This window comes from Martes martes (assembly GCF_963455335.1).
Source record: "Martes martes genome assembly, chromosome: 5".
Classification (NCBI taxonomy): domain Eukaryota; kingdom Metazoa; phylum Chordata; class Mammalia; order Carnivora; family Mustelidae; genus Martes; species Martes martes.
The window spans coordinates 95,022,662-95,043,989 of NC_137892.1; the positions used below are offsets into that span (position 1 = coordinate 95,022,662).

General features: G+C 53.3%; 1 protein-coding gene across 2 annotated transcripts in view; it reads left to right on the top strand.

Moving 5' to 3' along the window:
* Positions 1-21,328, top strand: part of FSTL4 (follistatin like 4) — a 407,996-nt gene that overhangs the window by 332,297 nt on the left and 54,371 nt on the right. For both annotated transcript variants that reach the window (XM_080804096.1, XM_080804095.1), the window contains exon 7: positions 13,110-13,276. In XM_080804096.1, the coding sequence (XP_080660222.1) occupies positions 13,110-13,276 (167 nt within the window). The remainder of the gene's footprint in view (positions 1-13,109; positions 13,277-21,328) is intronic.

Consider the following 21,328-nt stretch of genomic DNA (forward strand, 5'->3'; position numbering starts at 1 on the left):
ACAAAGTCTGCCTTGTCAGGAGCCGGGCCTCCACTTACTCTCTGGGGCTCCCCGCTCTCACCCACTCAGAGGCTTTGCTTCTAAAAGCCCCCTTCTCCCTTCTGCATCATGAAGCTCTCCCTCTCCATTTGTTCATTCCCCTGGGTTCGCAAACACAACACCTGAAAAAAATCTTCCCCTGACCTTCCACCCACCACCCATTTCTGTGCTCCCCTTCATGACAGAACTCTTGTAAAGAGCTCCTGTCAACCTGTTCTCTCTCAGTCCATCCAAAGAGGACTTCACTCCCCAGTACTAATGAAACATTAGAGATTCCCAACATCCAGGTCCCAGAGGCCCTCCTGTCAGCAAAGCCCTGGATCATACATCAGTCGTGGTCTGACCAGAGCTCCTGGAAGCGCTGGACGCAGGGAACCCACAGCGTCCCTCAGAGGCTCCCACTCAGGCTCTGGGTGACTTCTACTCGTCCTCCTCCTCTAAGTTTTGGTGGGTCCCAGGCCTCAACTTTCAGGCCCCTTCCCTCTCGTCACACAGTCCCTAGTGACCTCCCTTGGTCTCATGGTTGTTGTTTTTTTTTTTAAGATTTTATTTATTTATTTATTTATTTATTTATTCCTTTGAGAGAGAGCACAAGCCAGGGGAGAGGCAGAGGCAGAGGGAGAAGCAGGCTCCCCGTTGAGCTGGGAGCCTGACATAGGGCTCAATCCCGGGATCATCCCGGGATCATAACCTGAGCCAAAGGCAGACATTTCACCGACTGAACCACCCAGGTGCCCTGTCGCATAGTTTTAAATATCATTTAGACATTGATGGATTCCAACATCATATCCCTGGACTGGACTGCTCTTCTGAGCCCCAGACTCATTTAACCAACTCCCTACCCCTCCACCAACCACCATAAAAGAAAACCTGGATTTTACCTAAAATGTCTGTTCTTTCTCCCTCAGCCTATCAGCAAATGAAACCAACACCTGCCCAGTTTTTCAGGCCAAAATCCCAGTATTCACCCTTGATCTGTCCCTTTCCCTCAATCTCCCCCACCCCAACCCTCCAATCCAGCAGCAAATCTGGCCCTGCCTCCAACAGGTGTCCCAAATCCATCTGCCTCTCAGTACCTCTGCAGTCACATCCCTGGGACATAGGCTCCTAGCAGATCTCCCGGCTTCCTCTGCTGCTCGTTCTGTCCACCCCTCAGCCTTGCCTGAGCTGGCCCACCTGCTGCCCCAGCCCCGTGCCTCCCTGAGTCAGTCATGGTGATTCTGGTCAGTGGTTGCTCTAGGGGTGAGCACCAGACTTGAAGCTGACCGGTGCAGCTGGAGAAAGGTCAGCCAGGGGCTTCCTTGTTCTCAATGTTCACCCGCCAGGAGGAGGCCCACCCCCCCCCCCATCGTACGAGGCAGTGCCTGCCCTCGATGCCCAGAGCTGTCCAGTATGGCCTCACACTGAGGACGGGGGGCAGAGGGAAGAGAGCCTGAGGGTTCGATAACATCTGGCACCATGGGATGAACCTACCCCAGAAACTCCCACCAGGGCCTCCCCCTTAGGGAGATGACAGCTTTTCCTTACTAGTCAGCCCATTTCCAGTCAGGGTTAACACAGGGAAAGATGTCTCAATGGATGCACAGATTGTCTTTAAAAGCATAAATAAATCAGACCAGTGTAGTCTCCTGCTTAAAATTCTCCAAGGGCCTCTCACGTAATAAAACCCCAAGTCTCTGACATCGCTGTGAGGCCCTGCCCGCCTGGCCCCTGACCACGCGCCTTCAGCTTCACCTCTGACACCTGCCCCCAGAGGCCTCTTCTCTCCCTGCTGTCCATGCCCTGCCCATAGCATCAGCAGCCAGTGAGGGACGGACTCCTCCAAATTCCAACCCTGAACCCCTGCTGCCAAGGCCCAAACCAGGCGACCAGAGGCCAACTCCCCAAACTGACCTCCTCTCCTTCCAACAGAGGGGTTGAGCAGGGCTCCCCGCCACATTAATACTCAGTGACCAAAGCGATGGTTGCTTCTCAGGCGGACCCCAAGACCAGAACCCAGGGGGCTTCCCTGGGGGAAGGCAGAGGGACAGAGTCTGAACATAGCATACCGTGGACCAGGAAGTGGTGGGCCCAGGTCCTCGGGAGGCCTGCTGGTCAGGGACAGAGGCTGTGAGCATTGTTTCCTTTAAAGAGAGAAGCTGCCAGGAGCCCCATGGGCCCTGGGGATGGCTGAGCCCTCAGTGGGGCTCAGCAACCCCCACTCAGGAGTTCATCAGAGCCGAGGCATGCTCAGGAAATTGGAATTGAAATAAAACAAATACACTGATGTAAGCTGTTCTCCAAAATGTTTTGCTGATGCCTGTTTACAAAATGCAGGCATGACTTAGTGTTCTCAGGAGACTGGATAATTAAGCAGAAAACAAGCTCTACTTAGCAATGCTCTTGCCAGGCCCCGGGGCTCCCCCCTGTCGCACGTGTGAAGCTGGGTCCCGGCTCCAAGAGGCCGAGAGGCCATGGCCTGCACTGCAGGACGGAGGGGGGTAAGGTGTGCATCAGGGATAGTCCCCCCATCTGGCTTCTGCTGCTCGGGCTGCCTGCTGGCCTCTCCCCAGCCCTGAGGGACATGGGGAGAGCAGCCTGGACAATGGAGAATTGCATCTGCCCCTCTTCTTGGGCTGAGGTTTTTTAGTAACAGGAATGCTATAGTTTAGAAGTCCTCTTGAGCCTTGTTCACGGAAGAGTCCAAGAATATGATCATAATCTACTTTCCAGATTGAAGGCCTGAGAATGGCACATCGAGGCTCCCAGCCTGCCCTCCTCAGGACCTGCCACTGTATTATGCAAGAGGTCAAGCAGGAGCATGGGAGGGAGTCACTCCTGACTCCCCTTTCATGGGGCTCCTCATCCCAGCTGCTTAGAAGTCCTGCCCCTTCTGCTTCTCCTTCCCCACAGTCCCAGCCTAACTCTCCCTGCAGGATAGCCCCAGCCTCCCACACAGTGTCCCTGCGTCCTCTCCTCTCCCCCAGCAGCCCGTCATTCACACAATGGCCCGAGTGATCCTTCTAGCCTGCAAATCAGATCAAGTCCCTCCTTGACTTAAAATCTTCCAATTACTTTCCATTGCCTTAAATTAATATCGTCAAGTCTTCCATTAAGAAGCAGTAGCCTGGGGGCACCTGGGTGGCTCAGTGGGTTAAAGCCTCTGCCTTCAGTTCGGGTCATGTTCCCAGAGTCCTAGGATCGAGCCCCACGTCAGACTCTCTGCTAGGCAGGGAGCCTGCTTCCTCCTCTCTCCTCTGCCTGCCTCTCTGCCTACTTACGATCTCTATCTGTCCAAAAAAACAAAAAAAAAGAAGAAGCAGTGGCCTGTGCTGCCTGGATGTGTAGCCCCTCTCTGACCACGTGTGTGCCTACACACCTGCATCATTCCCTGTGCTTCAGACACACTGGCCTTCTTCAGTTCCCAGAGGGTGGTAAACCCCCATCCTACCTCAGGGCCTTTGCACAAGCTCTTTCTCTGACGAGAATGCCCTTTCTCCTATTCTCGGCCTCCCTGGTTTCTCCTCTTAGGGATCGCCACTGAAATATCTCCTGCTGAGAGAGGCTTCCGCCACCACCCCAACTTGCATCTTATTAGGCCTCCCTGCTTTTCTCTTTCTTGGCATCTTGCTCTTCCCCTGCAGAGTGTGTATTATCCTGGGTCCTTTATTTACACATTCTCTCCCAACCTACCCTGAGACACTCCCTGCCCCCCACTGCCCTCCCTTCTGCAGGGAATTTGGATGTTACCTAATGATGAAAGCAGTAGAAACGGCTGTGGGATAAGAGAGTGAGCTCCCTGGACAGGAGGTATTTGGAGGATTGGAACAGAAGTCAGATCCTCTCTTGTCAGAGGATTCTGAGGGTTCCTGACCTGCATGACTTAGCCTCTCAGAGGTCCATTCCATATCTCATTACACTTTCTTCTGTGGAAATTCATTAACTTGAATTTCTTTGTCTCCTAAAGGGGTGTATTAGGTAATCAACACCAAATGCTGTAGAGACCCAAAATCTCGTAGCATGATGGAGTAAAGACTAATTTGTTATCCTCACCGGGTTCTATGGGCTCAGGCAGCAACAAGGAGGCTGTGTTCTTTGCTCCTGCAAAATGCATGACCATACAATCTCCACAAGGGGAAACAAGAGGGTGTACGTGGTGACTACATGAGTCAGAGCTCTCCAGACAACCAGAACCAATACGAGGCAAGGATGGATGGATGGATGGATGGATGGATGGATGGATGGATGGAGTGAATATTTTAAGGAATTGGCTCCCATCATTGTGGAGGCTAAGGTCCCAGAAGTTGCAGTTGGCAAGCTGGAAACCCAAGAGAGCCAATGTTGTGAGTTCTAGGCTGAAAGCCAGCACTTGAGACCCAGGAAGAGATGATGTCTGATTTCAAGTCCAAAGGTAGGAAAGGACCCATGTTCCATCTGGAAGGCAGTCAGGGAGAAGGAGCCCAAAATACTAAGAACACTCAGAATACTAAGTATGAATGCTAGCAATAGTATACTAATACTAAGAATACTCAGCCTGTTTGTTCTACCCAGGTCTTCTGTGGATTGAATGAGACCCGTGGACATTGGGAAGGGCAATCTGCTTTAGTCGGTCAACTAATTCACATGTTGATTTCCTCCAGAAACAGTCTCACAGACATACCCAGAAGAATGACCAACTATCCCTACATCCCACGGCCCCGTCGTGTGATAAAATTACCCGTCGCAGTGATGTGGGGGTTGTGTGGTCAAGCATGTTCATCCCTCCGGTTAGAACCAGTCCCATGACCCCACCCTGGTTCCAAGAGAGGCTGGGAAGTCATCTTCATGAGTGCTTAGGAATTGGAAAATGAACCAGCATCTGGGAACACATAGTATGGCCCCCTCTTGCTTGCCTAGGTCAAAGCCATGTGCTCATCTGCACCAAGAGCTTATCCAGGAGATTCTAGGTCCAGCCCCTGACATCTGTATGAATTCTTGCAAATTCTGAGTAACTAGTGTATAATTGTATAAGGTAATATATTATTTTCTTTTCCCTAAACCTACCAAGGGAATAGGCAGTAAAAACACTCCTTTTGCAAATACCCTGAGCAGAAGTGTTTCTGGCGTCTTCTCCCGAAGGAGAAGCCTTGGCAGGGCGCAGAAGGTGCACGGACTGGCCAGCCTGCCTGAGGCCTCGCCAGGCACAGACCCCAGCCGGAAGGGAGAGCTGGCAGCCAGGCACTGGCTGACTAGGTGACCCTGGGCTCTCCACCCCAGCACAGACCCCATGCTTCCAACTGCTGCCTCTGCTGTGTGCCACACCCGTGGCACCCGAGAGCACCCAGGCCAATGACGTCACAACTCTCGGGCACTGAGCTCAGCTCTGACTTCCTGCTCCCTCTACCATAGTCCCACTGTGGGTTAGTTTTCCCAAAGCTAGAAGGCTTTAGTGGCCAGAGGTTGCAAAACAGAGCTGTGGAGGGGCACCTGGGTGGCTCAGTCGTTAAGTGTCTGCCTTCCACTCAGGTCATGATCCTGGAGTCCTGGGATCAAGCCCCGCATCAGGCTCCCTGCTCAGAAGGAAGCCTGCTTCTCCCTCTCCCACCACCCCTCCGCCCAGTCCTTGTGTTCCTTCTTCTGCTGTGTCTCTCTGTCAAGTAAATAAATAAAATCTTTAAAAAAAAAAAAAAAAACAGAGCCGTGGGGCTCAGAAGATGCCCAGCTAACCTGCCCCTGCACAAGGCCCTCCTACAAACCAGGAGAAGGCCTCATGACACGGGGGCTCCATGAGAGTGAGACGGAGTCTGTCTGCTACATCCACCCCTGCAGGGCCCAGCCCCGGGCCCATAGGAAGGACTCTATCAAGAGAGAGCAGTCAGGCTCTGCAGGCTCCAAGGGCTCCCCACAGGGGTCCACAGACACACTTTAGGTGCCTCTTCTCCCCATCCCACATCTGACTCTTGGCCTCCCTACCAAACCACGAGCTCCAGGTTAACAGGGAGTGGGCCTGTTCTACTTGCCAGTACATCCCCACTGTATCATGGCACATAGTAGGTGCTCAATAAGCAATCGTCGACTGAGCACTACCCATTAATAGTGCACTTGCTTGAAACTAGTTATCAAGTCCCTTCTTTGTGCCAGGAATTGTATTAGGTGCTGAGGATCCAAAAGAGATCCTACAGATATGGTCTCTGTCTGCAGCTTTCAAAGGTATTTGTTGACACCGAAGAGCAGAGCTTAATAACTAAACTGTAAAAAAATGGTTGCAGCAACACCAAGCAACATAAGTCCATTGAAAAAGTAAATTACCCACAGGTCTGCAGGTAATTAACAAGTTTATTGCCCTCCCCAAAATGAAGCAAGCAAGAGGGAATAGGACAATGACAGGAAAACTGAATCAGATTATGCCTAGAGAAACAGGAAATTTTGGACACATGCAAGGCTGGCTGGAACAGAGACACCTGTGCAGGCCAGGTGTGCCCTAGTGCTCAAAACATGCATGTCAGGATGAAAGGGTCCTAAGACAATCTGTCCCTAGCCCCACAGCCACCAAGGATCTGTAGATGTGTGCAAAGAGCTCCGAGTGGCAGGCTCTGGCGGAGGGGGTCACAGGAGGCATGGAGCACCCCCCCACCCCATCAAACACCTTCCGGCAGGGCACACCAAACCAGCCCCACCCTGGAAGGGCCAGGTGAAGATACAGGGTCCAGGAGATGTGAGAGGTCGACTGCCCCTTACATGGTCAGGAGACATGGGGCACACACTCTCCACCTTTGTTTCTGTCCCACTCACCAACTTCAGAGTGTGATCCTGGTCTCAGGAATGAGACCAGATTAGTAGAGTTTGTCAAACAGGTGCCACAGCTCCTGGAGTGGGGGGGGTTGGGAGGGAGCTCCCAGGTCATGCTTACCTTACAAGCACAGTATGAGAACAGGCTGTGGCTACAGAGATGGGGCTAAGCGCCAGCCCAGGGTGTCTCCAGATTGTCCTAATTCCCAAGCTGGCTCCTGAGCCTGACTTTAGCCTTCGAGGCTCAGTCCGACGTACTGATGTGTGGGCAAGCTGATTGAGCTTTTGACAGAGTCTTTCCACCAAGAGCATCGTTTGAAAAATGGCAAGTGTCCAGGTAGGCATGTGTTCCATTAGTGCATTTCTAACATAAGAAAACTAACGCGAACTTGACAATAATTTGAGAAATTTAATTTCTCTTGCTGTGAAGCACCAGAATCCTGCATGAGAGGCTGCTGATGGTTTTATGAGTGTCTCATCGAGTTCAAGTCAGTGTGAGAAATAGCGCCGGAGATTAAGGAAAAGCTGTAATAGGAACTAAAACCCAGTTCTCTCGAGACTGAAATGTTATGGCCGCGTGCTTTTCGGGAAGGGTGTTAGTCTGTGTCTGGTGGGCGCATTGATCCCCTGTGACCTCCTCTTCCCTGCAGGCTCCCAGGAGCGGGGAAAGCATGGGTGCTGGGAGGAAGCTGAGGTCTGGCGTTTGCAACACCAGTGTCTGGAAAGCAAAGGTGTTTTACTGCTCTACACAGAAGGGCCGAGAGAACAAGGCAGGGGTCTCCCGGGAGACTGCTGCCAGCCAGACTTGGCCTCTAGCCCACCTGCTGTGTGCCAGGCGCTGTGCTAGGCACCAGAGACCCACACACAAACACGCAGGCTAGAGAGAACACTAGGCTCTGTCTTGGGCTAGCCCAGCCTGGCTGATGTGGACAATAGTTTCAATGTGACCTGTGCCTCTTGGCCCCAGGGGAAACAAGGGGACACCCACGGATATCAGAAGGCCTGGCTCATAGGGAGACAGATGTCCCAAGCTGTGAGGAGCCCCCAGCTCCCTTGCCCTCCTCTGATCTCATACCAGGCAGCCCTCCAGTGCCCATTCTTACAGGTGGGGCCTCATCTCTCTGTGGCACCTCTGCCTGGCTGTGGCAGAGAAGCTCCTGCTGGGCCCCTGGGCCCCGCCACCCAGCCCTCCCTCCCTGCCCCACATGCTCTGGGCACGGGGCAGACCTTGTTGCATGGTCCCCAACAAGCCTCGACAACCCTCCCAGGGCAGCCCGCAGGGCCACAGATGGTGAGACACCATGGGAGCCGCAGAGCCACAGCCAGCAGCAGAAGGCCTCGGTGGTCCTGGGGCAGGCGCCACTCTGGGGGACTTCCCCCTCATGGCAGTCCCGGCTCCACAGAGCAGAGCATAGGTATCAGTAGATCTGAGTCTCCTGCTGGGCACTTGTGCCTGGGGAAGGGGTGGAAACTCCTGCCAGGGCCATCCCCACACACTGCAGGCTGCCTGGCCCTCCTCTCGTGCCCAGCCCAGGGTGAGAAGTCCCCCGTGCTAGGCCACAGCCCCACCACCAACCCAAGCTCCCAAGAGAAGGGCAGCCAGGAGGACGGGCCACAGGAGCCTAAATCAGCTTTCACGTCTGCCGGTTCTCGCTTCCTTCACAGTATGGCTCCACTTCCTTTCCCCTCGTCCCCGTGCCCCACGGCAGGCCTTCCAGGTGTGACTGGGAAGGAGCAGAGGAAAGAGAAGGACCTCTCTGAGTCTCTGTAGCAGTCGTAGGGTTTCAATCCACCCAACACACCCTTTCTGTCGGGACATGTATCCCCACCTCCACTCACCTGGCACCAGGCCCTGTGGTGGCCACAAGTCCCAGGCCGCGAATGTGGGTCAGTCCTGTGACAGCACAGCACTCCGTCCCCCGGCCCCAGGGATGGCTTCGTAGGAGGACACAGGAGGTATGTGTGAAGGTCACAGTTCTGTCCTATGCTTGTTTCCTGGACTTTCAGGGAAGATCGGGTTCCCTTCTCTGGGGTCCCATGCACAGGGACAGTGTGAGCAAGGAGCCATCTTGCAGCCCAGTAGAGCATGCCTTGTGGAGGCCCCCGGACGTCTACAACCTCCTCCACCCTCCTTAGATTTCCTGGTTATGAGAACTTAGACCAACCTCCTTTTTTTAGACCACCCTTAAGGGGGTCCAGTATTTCTGAGTTTTTGTTGCTTAAGCCTGAAAAGGTCCTGTCAAATTCAGTAGGACAGTGTCTTTCGATCTTCAAATATCTGTCTAAGTGTCCCCTTATGTTTAAACTTCAAGATTCCAGACTCCCTCCCTGAGGTCATCTCGAGGGGCTGAGCAAGTGAGAGTCTGAGGATAGACGAATAGGATGGGGGTTGGTGGGTGCCATAGGAAATACAGCAGGAGGTCAGGCAGTGGGGGGGGGCAGTGGGGACTGTTCTGCATTCTGTGGGTGACAGGAGCTGTGGGTGGCTTTTGTGTAGGGCTCTAACATCCCTGGTGCTCACAGGAACGGGAGCAGTCTGGGGGTAAGCACACAGGAGGCTGTTGGTGTCTGAGATGGAGAGCAAGGATTCTGGGGGTATCCTGAGGGAAGCCGCTGTGGGCTTGGTCGCTGTTGCTGCTGCCAGTTGAGGCATCACTGGTGCCACTGTGGGCAAGTGGGCAAAGAGAAGAAGCAGGTGGCACTGGGTGGCGAGGAAAGGGCCACCCAGTCATCACCTGGCAGGACTGAAGAGGGTCTGCAGGATTGTCCACTTAGAAACATGTCCTTAGAGTCCCAAAGCCCAAAGCAAGATCAGTCCCCAGAGCCCTCCTCACACGATCTCTCATTTTACTGATGTCCAAACCAAGGCCAGGCGGCAGGAAGGGACCTGCCAAAGGCCACTTGGTACGTCTCCAGCAGAGCCAGGCCCGGAGGTCAGATGTCCAGAGCCACAGTCCAGAATCTGTCCGCTCACTCCAGCCCCAGCCCATGATGCCTTCTCGTTTTTCACTCCAGGAAGTGACTGTGGGAGGCCCTTTAGCAGGGAAGGGGGGCCTGCCTGGGAAAGGTGTGCTGAACAGTAAATAATTGGGAGTAAGGGCAGAAGGAGAGCTTTGGTTGCCGTAAATCTCTTCAGAATTTTTAAACCAGTCAGGGAATATTGACATGCATTAAATCCAATAAAACATTCATTTAATTAAACTTTAAGTGATCCAAATATTTGCTGTTTGGTTAATATCTGTGTAGCTGACAGGAGCAGAATTATGATGGTTCTGTCAGTATTCACGCGTTTTAATTTTGCATGAGCCTTTCCTACGCAAAGTGCATGTCTTCAGACATACAAATGAGCGCGGCAGCTCTGAGGAAGCAGGCTGGATGGAACCTGCCGTCCCCGAAGCCCTCCCACCTGTTTCTGCTTCTTTGTTTGGTTGTAGCCTTGTGCTAAACTGTTTGAAATACATGAACTTGGGGTTCCATGGAAGACCCTACATTTCACATAGGTCTTACATTCCAAATGAGACCCCAGCCAACCAGAATACCTCACCTTCCCACCCCCCCCACTTCAATCTACCCAGACACGCCCCTACCATCTTTTAAGGCAGTGGTGGTCAGGGCCCAGGGTACCCTGAGGTGCTTGCTAAAACCAGGATGCCCACCCTGCCACCAGAGTCTTACCAGCCTGGGGTAGAAGGGCAGGAATCTGCATTTCCGTCAGTTGCCCCCAAGATGGGAGATGTCATGTCGGTGGTGGGGGACCACACCTTGAGAACAGGAGCTCTGTAGCCTAGGGATGTCCTGCCTCCCCCAAGGGCTGCTGCCTGAGGGCTCAGTGGCTCTTTTCCCTTGTCCCTGGACTAGAGTTCCAACAGGCAGAGAAAATGTCCTTTCCTTACGTGACCCGCCAGACTTCTTCACAAGCCCTGCCCACTGGCGCTGGGAGGACAAAGTGCGTGAATATTCAGTCCATTGTAAAGCTTAATGGGAGCAGGTCATTCTAACAAGCCTGCATTAAGTAATGCTCTACCTAAGAAAAACACTTCATGCCTCCAGTTCCCACCCGGCATCCCCAGCTGCTCCCCAACCTGGCTTCTGAGTGTGGATAAAATACACAGCGGTCCCCTGCCACCTGCGGTCCCCACCACAGACTCCCAGTTACCCTGTCTCAGGTCCTCTCAGTGGAGGTCATCCCAGGTTCTGCTCTTGATCTGGGCTGCCTCAGCGTCTGATGCTCCCCCACAGCTTGGCCTCCAGCAGCCCCCACCAGCACTACCACCTGGGGAGGGTCCAGGGGTGTTCCCTTAGGGCCTCGGTCCTCGGGCGCACAGGTACACAGCACCTCACAGACCTGCCAGTGTGTAGCCAGGAAACTCTGGACTGCTCCATGCCGCTCAGGAGCCCAGGGGCCTCTGGCTGTGTGCCAGGCCACATGGGCTCACCCCAGGCAGGAGGGTAGGGGAGGAATTAACTCCCTCCTAGAGCCCCCCTCGGTTCCCCTCACCTCCATGCCAACAGGCACACACTTCTCACCTGTTCCCTCATCCCCCACAATGCCCTGGGAAGAGCAGGGGAAGAGTCTGATAAGGAAGGCATACCCCCTCTACATTCAGGGACAGCTCTGAGTCCTAAGGGCCAGCATAGCACAGAAGAAGCCAGATCCATGTAGCTCGTCCTCTTTTTCCCTCCCTCTCTCTGTCCCCTGTGAGTCTCCAAAGCCTGGGGTTCGCTATGGAGGATGCGTGCCTTCTCTCTCCCGCCCTGACCAATACGCCTCATGACTCAGAGGTGGGAGGGCAGCAAGCAGGCCATGATTTAAGAGGGAACTGAAATGCATCACTTTAATGTTTGTAAAATATTATGCTGGGTGCATCGGCATCAATCACTTGGTGCTTATCTTCCCCCTGCGGCTCCTTCACGGGGAGTCACATTTTTCCTGTGCGTGAGTGTCCCCTCTCCATGGGTCTGTTGGCTCCTTTCCTTCCTTATTTCCATTTTCTCCATTTTTCATCCATCCATCCAACAAGCACTGATTAAGCACCTAGTGTATATCTTGTTCATCTTCATGTGCCTGGGGCTGGGCCGCTGACTGACTGTGGTGGGGTAAGAGCTTTGCCGCTCAGCACCTGACCTGACTGCAGGTGCTGCCACTTCACCTGCTCTGCAGGGCATCCCACCTGCCAGGGTTTGCATTCCCCCCCTCCCCCACCCACCACCTTCTCCTCCCCACATGTGCTGGCAAGAGGGTGTGAGCACAGACATGCTGCCTGGTCACAGTTCACAGGGCTCCCGCCGAGTCCAGGAGGTCAGTTCCCAGCTCTGTGCCTTGCCCCACCCCTGGCAGGGCCCCCAAGTCCCAAAAGAGCAGTGAGAGTGAGGAGGACTCCTGGCGTTTTTGCCAGCATCCCAGATAAGCACAGACCCTCAGAGCCAGCCAGCCAGCCTCCCTCAGCTACTACCACCGCAGGCTGATGCCCCAAGTGCTCTGAGTTGTAGATGTGGGGGAGGAGTAGGGAGGAGGCAGTCCCATCACCGTCACTGAGCTGGTGACTCTCCCTCTAAGCCTGATGGCACGTCGGTATATGAACAGCCTGAGTCCAATTAATTTTCTCATAAATCCCAAAAATTTCTAAAAGCCTGTGATTGCAAGCAAATATTTTAGACCCTTCCCATTTGCCTAAAGAATGATCAGACTTAATGCCAGTCAGCAAGTATAAAATGGCAAGGATTAATAATTTGTACAGCCTGAAGCACCCTTCAAAAAAATTAAAGGCTACAGTGCATGGTTGCTGAACAGAAATCCAAATCCAAGTTCAAAGAATCCTCAGACAGAAACAAACCTTCAAAGGTCAGCCAGTTCATTCCCCAAGCTTCAGACAGTGCAACCTTTAAATTGCCCCCAGATGGATGAGAAAGCTGTCAGCTCAGCCAGCAGACCTTGACTGCACTCAGCAAGGCCCAGACTTCATGAGGCCCAGGAGCACAGAGTGGGGCATCCGCCGCACATCTGGCCCCCCACCAGTCCCTGTGTGACGGCCCACCTTCTTGGCTCAACTCATAAATCCATAGCGCAGATGGTTTCCCTACACTCGCTATGGCTCCTGACTTCTCCGACTCACAGAGATCTTTGAACATTTCCCGTAAGTTGTGGCCTGTCCCCCAGGAGGGAGTGTCCATCAGTGCATTTAGACAGCATGCCGTAATAGTTTGTAGGGAGCCTGAGAGCCCTAGGACGCCTGCCCTGCAGGGAACCCCCGTGGTTGTTTGCTTGTGAGTGGGGACTCCCGATGCTGGTGTGCACCTGAAGATTTTCTCCTTTCCCCCTGCAGAGGTGGTTCAGCTCAGCCTCGCACCCGAGGAGAGGGTCAGCGTGGCCACAGTGACTGTGGGGCTGAGTACCGTGCTGACCTGCGCTATCCGTGGAGAGCTGCGGCCCCCCATCGTCTGGAAGCGCAACGGGCTTGCCCTCAACTTCATGGCCTTGGAAGACATCAATGTAAGTCGCTGGGCTCTGACCCTGCATGCAGACCTGCCCCAGCGGAGTAACTGCGAATCTGCCATGGTGGTGGCAGAGTGAGAGGGTTTCATTTGAACGTCCCACGTTTGATGCCTTTCAAGCCTGTTGTCTGAGAGCTGGAAGTACCAGAAAATCCAAGTCCCACCGCGTGCAGAGAATAGCCTGGATGTTAGCTGCACGCCCGCCAACCAGACCCACAGTAAGGAAGGGCACGCTGCCTGGGCAGGCAGGGCGGGCTGGGTGGGAGGTCTCCGTGCAGGCTGCGGCAGCGAAAGCCAAACAGTGGGCATGGGAGTGGAAGGTGAGGGGCTCAGACTGCATGATGGAGCCCACCATGAGGGAGGCCCACAAGCCCACAGCAAACATGGCCAGACGGAAGGCAGTGGAGCGGGGAGGCCGTCTGGCTGGAAGAGCCAGGGGAAACTGCAGAGCCCATACCTGGGGAGGATGGAGACGAGGGGCGAGAAGGAACGTGGGTTCCCTATGGAGGGCAAGGGTGAACCGCCCAGCGTTGGTAGGAGGGCAGGCTCCAGGTGAGGAGGTAGAAGGAAAGGCCAGAGTGGCCTGCCCTGGAGGCCTTGTCGGCTGGACGTGGGAACATGGATTTCACATGAGTGGAAGAGAGAGCAGCTGAGCACCCACAACCTGACATGACCAGCAGAAATACTTCTGTACTGGGGGGGCAGCCTGGGTTGGGCTCCCAGTGTCACCCCAAAACCCAGCCTCATGACTTTGAGCAATGTCTTAGACTGCTCATCCTAGGTATCAGAAAGGGAATGTTAGCAGTCCCTCCCTTCCATGGGGCTTGAAAAATAAAGGGAATCATTCAAGGATATGTGTGGGCCAGATTGAAGTTCACTGAGAAGACAGAGTGACATCACCAATGCAGGGCCCTGCCAGGACAGCCAGTTGGTCTTAGCCACAGTAAGGAGCATCTCAGTTTCAGGCAGAAGAGGGGGCAGTCCTGGTCTTCTTGGCTTAGCCAAGCGAGCTGGCACAGAATGGGATGCTTGGCTCTGAGAAGGAAGACCTGTGGGATGCTTGGTCAGTTCCATGAACATCTCTAAGGTGGTGAGGAAGGGACTAGGGCCGCAGGAGCCAGTCTGGGCTGTGTGACCCCATGAGTTCAACAAGCACACAGGGCCAGGGTGCTCCCCCAAAAGAAACCAGTTTGGACTGCTGAGATGGAACACCATTACATCCATCACAGCATCCCCAAAATGGAGTGAGCCATCACAGGAAGCAGTGAGCTCCCCATTCCTAGAGGAATGCAAGCTCAAGCAGGACCATGGTCAGCAATGCTACTAGCCACAGGAGGGCAAACTAAATCCTATGACCTTGAAGATTCCGCCCAACTGTGAGATTGCTTTGTGGGGAGAAATCCCAGTACAAAATTCTGTAGAAACCACCAAGTTGGACTCTACTACTCATTTGCTGCACCTTGGAGATCATGGGGTGAGCAGATAGGGAGAGGCAGACTACTGTGGGGATTCTATCTTGGGCACAGCTGGGCAAGGAGTCCCCCTCTCCCTGTCACGTGGGGCAGGAGTATTTCCTTGCCGTTTCCCCACAGTGCTGAGCACAGCCTGAATCCCACCCATCTCCGAATGTCAGTGCCAGCACAGCCCTGGTGGGGGGTTGATGGACAGACGCTGAGTGGGCAGAGTCCTTTGTCTTCTGAGCCTGAAGTGCCCAGGGCTTGTCTGGGATCTTAGCAAGGAGAGGTAGTGTTCTGTTTGCCATGATTAGAGTCGGCGGAGGTGTTGGGGTGCACAGACTTGTGTGTGCAAGAGCTCTCGGGGTGGGGCATCAGCTTTAAACTGTTTTTGGCCAGTGGTGATTAATTCAAAACTAGGACAGATCTGCCCGTGTCTGTCTGAGCTTCCATGTGCATTACTTGATGCTCTATTTAAAGACACCAGAAATAAAGGCGGAGGCAGAACTCTTAATGCACTTGCCATCGGTTAATTAAATTACTTTGAGTGTTTTTCCCCTCCCTCGAACATGCCTCCAGCATCAACTCAATTGCATTTCCACTTTTCACAGTGAGGTTAGCAATTTGGGTTAATTGTGGGTGCAACTGGAGATTAATGGCCTCTTATTACCTCCCTGGAAACACTTGCAGCTCATGGTCAAGTCAGCAGCCTGCAAACAGGCAGGGCCTTGTACTGCCCAGAAACCCCCATGTGGGGTCACAGGGCAGCACCAGCCCCCCAGGGATGCTCACCAGAAGCATGCAGGTGTGGGACACACACACACACACACACACGCCTCCCTCTGTGGTACAGCCTGCCGGAGCACAGCACAGGCTCTGAAGACAAAGGGACCTGTGTTGAAGCCTCAGCTCTACCACTTCCTAGCTGAGTGAACTTGGAAAGAGTACTTGACTTCTCGAAGGCTTGGGGTCCTCCTCTGTTACATAGACATAAATAATAGCTCCTGCCTCAGAGGGTCAGAGTGAGGACTGAGTGAGAAGACACATGGGATGGTCTTAGCATACAGTGTTCCAGGTGAACAATTATCCCTCTCCTCATCGTTATTACTATTACTTATATTATTATCATCATTATTATTACTACTGCTGCTGCTGCCAAACAACATTCTCGGCCCCTTGCAGCCTGAGTTCCCAACAAGCAGCCAGCAGCAGCCCCGGAAGACTCCCCAGGCAGGGAGATGTGACCCTGAGGTGTCCACGTCAGCCTCAGATACATGGACCAGCAACCTCCAGCAAGCCCAGAGCAGCCCTGGGGAAGCCGTTGAACTTCTGTGAGCCTGTGGGGGAACGGGGAGGATGATATCCTCCTTCCACGGGCATTTTCAGGCTGAATGTCTGTGTGAAGCACGTAGCCCAGGGCCGGCACACAGCAGGTGTTCTTATGTGGCATCCCCGCTCTGGGGACAGTGACAACAGCGGCCCTAGAAGGAAATCAGCCAAGAGATGAGGAGGGCATGAGGAGTTGGGGAGCATGGTGGGGAGTGAAGGGGGACAGCTCCAATGGAATGAAGATCGAGGATTGATGAGTTCTAGAGCCCCTTGCCGACCCTGCCCACTGCAGCCCCAGACGGAACAGCACCGCCCGCTGTAATTAGCGCCGGGCACGAACGCCGCACCTACAAACCCCCAAGGCAGGTGGATGAGAGAGCACCACGAGGTGTGGGCCTCCTTTCTTTGTCATTTGTACGAGACATCTTGATTGGCAACAAAATATTAATCACTTTTTCACTACTCTCTTAATGAGAAGCTTTCATGGGCAACAAAATATTAATTTGTCTTGTCTTATCTGTTAAGAATTCTGTTAATGAATTCAGTCACAGAGCTATTACAGAATGCCATCCTAATGACACATGTAATTAAACTTTTCTGACTTGCAAACATCAAGGATGCCTCGAGCTTCAGAATCATATTTGATCAGAAAGTAAATGGACCCCTCTAGCCCGGAGCCAAGTGAGAAGGAGCCTCTCGGATTCCCCACTGAGTGGTGTCGCTGTCAGGAGCGCTCCTGAGTCACCCCATGTGTGCGTGGCTGTCCAGATGGTGTACAAGGGGAGTCATCCCCTGCATTCGCCAGGGCTGGGGACTCGCAGGCCCTGAGCCAGAGTGTGGAGAAAAGACACTCTCCCCAGCCCCAAGGGTGACCACATATCCACAAGCACGGAATTACAACACAGTACTACCTGTTGTCTATTAGAAGAGGGGAGGCAGAGGAAGGAGAAGTTCTGGCTTCAGGGCACAGGCATAAACAAGAGGGAGGTCTAGAGTGGCAGGATGGGGCCAGAACCTGACAGGTTTTGATCATTAACCTAAAGGATCTTGGCCACTCCCTGTGGGCAGTGGGAGCCTTAGTTTTTTTGTTTTTGTTTTTTAACATATAATGTATTATTTGTTTCAGGGGTACAGGTCTGTGAATCATCAGTCTTACACAATTCACGACACTTACCATAGCACATACCCTCCCCAGTGTCCATCACCCAGCCACCCTCTCCCTCTCCAACCCCTCCACTCCAGCAACCCTCGGTTTGTTTCCTGAGATTAAGAGTCTCTTATGGTTTGTCTCCCTCTCTGGTTTCATCTTACTTCCTTTTTCCCTCCCTTCTCCTATGATCCACTGCCTTGTTTCTCAAATTCCTCATATCAGTGAGATCATATGATCATTGTCTTTCTCTGATTGACTTATTCCGCTTAGCATAATACCCTCTAGTTCCATCCACTGTCGTTGCAAATGGCAAGATTTCAGGGGTATTTATGGCTACATAGTATTCCACTGTATATATACACCACCTCTTCTTTAGCCATTCATTTGTTCTTTCTAGGCTCTTTCCATAGTTTGGCTATCCCGGACATTGCTGCTATGAACATTCGGGTCCACATGCCCCTTTGGATCACTACATTTTTATCTTTAGGGTAAATACCCAGTAGTGTGATCGCTGGGTCATAGGACAGCTCTATTTTCAACTTTCTGAGGAACCTCCATGCTGTTTTCCAGAGTGGCTGCACCAGCTTGCATTCCCAACAGTGTAGGAGAGTTTCCCTTTCTCCGCATCCTCGCCAACATCTGTCGTTTCCTGACTTGTTAATTTTAGCCATTCTGACTGGTGTGAGGTGGTATCTCATTGTGGTTTTGATTTGTATTTCCGTGATGCCAAGTGATGTTGAGCACTTTTTCATGTGTCTGTTGGCCATCTGGATGTCTTCTTTGCAGAAATGTCTGTTCATGTCCTCTGCCCATTTCTTGAGTGGATTATTTGTTCTTTGGGTGTTGAGTTTGATAAGTTCTTTATAGATTCTGGATACTAGCCCTTGATCTGATATGTCATTTGTGAATATCTTCTCCCATTCTGCTAGTTGTCTTTTGGTTTTGTTGACTGTTTCCTTTGCTGTGCAGAAGCTTATGATCTTGATGAGGTCCCAGCTGGGGAGTGACATCATCAGAAGTTTGTCCTGCGAGAGTCCGTAGCCCCTTCTAGCCTAGGACTACATCTACAAACAAGGAGAACCCCAGATACATCAGGCCCAGAAACAAAAGGAGCCTGCTGGTTTGGGGGAGGCATCCTTCTCCTTGGTAATTTCCCTAGTGGCAGGAGTTCCGACTGGAGCAATGGCCAGACTGGGTGGGGCTCCCTGCTAAGCAGCTAAGCGCAGTTCCCTCAGTTTCTTAAGACTGCCGGGAGGTTCAGTGTGGACCTGGTGTGCAAACCACCCCTTTGCAGGAGGTCCAAGCCTCACTGCAGCCCAGGGCCTGAGGGACAGGGCCTCAGCTGCAGCTGGGAAAACAACCCCACCCTTTCCACCCAGGAGAGGACAGAGCTGAGAGCAAGAGCGCAGAGCCCCAGAGATGGGCAAAAACCAGCACCAGGAAACCTGCTGCACCTCTAGGCAAGGGGGCCCTGGATTAGCCTCCTCCTTCTGTTTGTTTGATGAGGAATCAGTAAGACCTGTATGTTACTTCCTGGCCAACCACTGGTTTATTTACTGGAGCAGTGGTGGGTCCCAGTGCCTTGAGACCCGGCCCTGTGACTTCCCACCTCACCCACGGCCCATTGCCCCCCTCATAAGCCGAGGGAATGTGGGGGTAGGCAGGCCCAGCAGCCCCTCCTGTCCTGACCTTGGGCCAGAGCTTGAGCTCCAGGCAAGTTGCTGTCCAGGAACGTGCCTGTGCTGGTGTGACAGGGGACCGGGCCTCGCCACACAGGCCCTCCCAGCGTAAACCTGTGTTGACGTGGTCAGATGGGGAAGGGCCCTCCATCACTCCCAGGGACCACACCCAGATCCCCTGGGGGAAGCTTGTCATCAGGAAGAACTGTGCCTCAGGAGGCGGTAGGATGCTGGCCTGCTGGCCTCCACAGGGACCCAAAACAGACAGGGGACTAACAAGGTTAACATTTGAGGATTCTCCAAGCCGTGAGGTCATACAGTCTTGTGATGGGACAGGGACCTCCGGGACACAGGAATCCCACAGAAATGTGAGGACAGCCCCTGACCGCACCGGGACCCTGGCTTTTTCACCTGGGCCACAGAACCTCGGCCTTCCCCGGCGAGCCGCCCGCACAGGCCCTGTCTCCTGTGGGCTCACAGCCAGGCTTTGGGGGCCCATCTCAGAGGCAGATCCACGCACCCCTCCCCATACCCTGACCATACTAAGTACTCTGGGGGTTTAGAGGGAAGGCTGACTGCAGAAACTGAACGTGCAAACCCCTTCCGGGCCTTAGCCTTCCACCCAGATCACGCAGCAACCGCTCAGGGTGAAGGAAAGTCTACAAAGCTCGTCCGCACCTCCTTCCTCTACAGCATCACCTGCCCTCCCCTCGTGACTGCCTCCCCCCGTCCCTTATTACCTCAGGGACAGGGGACCTGCCCGTGAGGGGAGCAGAAGCAGGGGAGGACATCCCCGGGGTGACAGGACAGAGCTGAGCCGCTGAATCCTTGCTAGGTTTGACACGGGAGTTCTGACCCATGTCCGGGGACCCAGTGTCATGCCAGTCCCTTCACAAGCAGCATGTCATCTACCTCTTGTCACAACTCCATGAAGCAAATGGGGTAGAATAACTCAGAGGGCCTTGCCAGGACTGCAACCAGCCTTGCTCTGGGGACACAACACCCCGCAACCAGCCTTGCCAAGGCTTTGCTGCAGGGACGCTGGTCCTGCCTCCCCGCTGTGGTGTCCAGGCCACCGAGGGACATGGCCACACTGGGTGTGGCCGCACAGGGCCGGGGCTGCAGGGTTTCATGAGCCCATCGGCCTCTGCCCCAGCAGGAGCAGGGGGCAGAAGGCTCTGAGCGCAACACATGGAACTGCTTGGCCAGGAGAGTCTCAGAGAGAGGAAACATTTTTCTATTGTATTCATCTTTTTCAAAAGGGGGTGTGGGGGCCCTATAAAAATCCCAGTATCTCTGAAATGATTTGAAAGAGCCCCTCTTTTCCGTTGGGTTTTTTCCTTTGCCAAATCTCATTAGTTGGGGCTTTCAGATGTCGGGAGGCGGAGTACGGTGATAAAAGCAGGAAAACAAAACCCATTAGAAGAAAGTATTTGTGGCAGTGTTTGAAGGATGTGTTAAAAGGTTCACTTTTTTCCCATGCCTAAACGGTGTAAAACCAGGGACAAATAACTCTAATGAAGCATATGCTCTCAGCCAGCTCCGCTTTGGAAGCGAGTTATTAAAAAGACCAGAAGAGAATGATTTAGGAGCTCATGACTCATTTAATTTTTATTGTCTTTATATGAACCAGTCATGAATCCATTGTAAAAAGATGAGAGGCGTTTGATTAGCATGGAGAGCTGTTTGCAACACGATAGACAGTGGTTGTAGGTTCTGCATTAAAATAATCTCATTAAATGCTTGGGTACATTTTGTTTTAAAATCTCGGAAAACACTATACTTGAAGCACTCAAAGGCTTTGGCCAATTCTTTCCGGCTTGTGTCAGAAACCCTGGTTGCAAACAAACGTCCAGCTCTTTTGAGCATTGGGTGAGCTCGACCCTCTAGGAGGATGGGCCAGAGCCCCACCAGAGATGGGCCCGGACCCAGGATCCGGCAGCCTGCAGAACTCGCTGAGGGCTCCGCCCCACCAGGTGCCTCAACTGGGCCATTGCTTTCCCAGGGGTCTCTTCGGGGTCACCTCTCTTCCCTCGTAGTACTGACTTCAAAGCTTCACTGTCCTCAGTGACCACTTGCGGCCCCAGGTCACAGGGAGGTTCTGATCTAGCTTCTAGACCCTGGGTGCAGAGCTCCACACAGCTGCCCTGTCCCGACTCTCCAGCCCAGCCCCACTCAAGGGAGTTCTCGCTCAGCCTATAGACAGGCTTTATTAACTGCAGGCAGTAGTGCAACCATGAGCCTCATATGCGCCTCTTAGCACACTCGTGTAAGTAGGTGTGTAAGATAAGCTCTTAGAAGTGGAATGACGACGTCCAAGGGTGAGCATGATTTCAGTGCGATGGGTATCACCAAATCTCCCTCCAAAAAGGCCATACGGTTTATACTCCATCCAACAGTGTCCAGGCACACCTTGGAGATGCTGAGGGTTCGGTTCC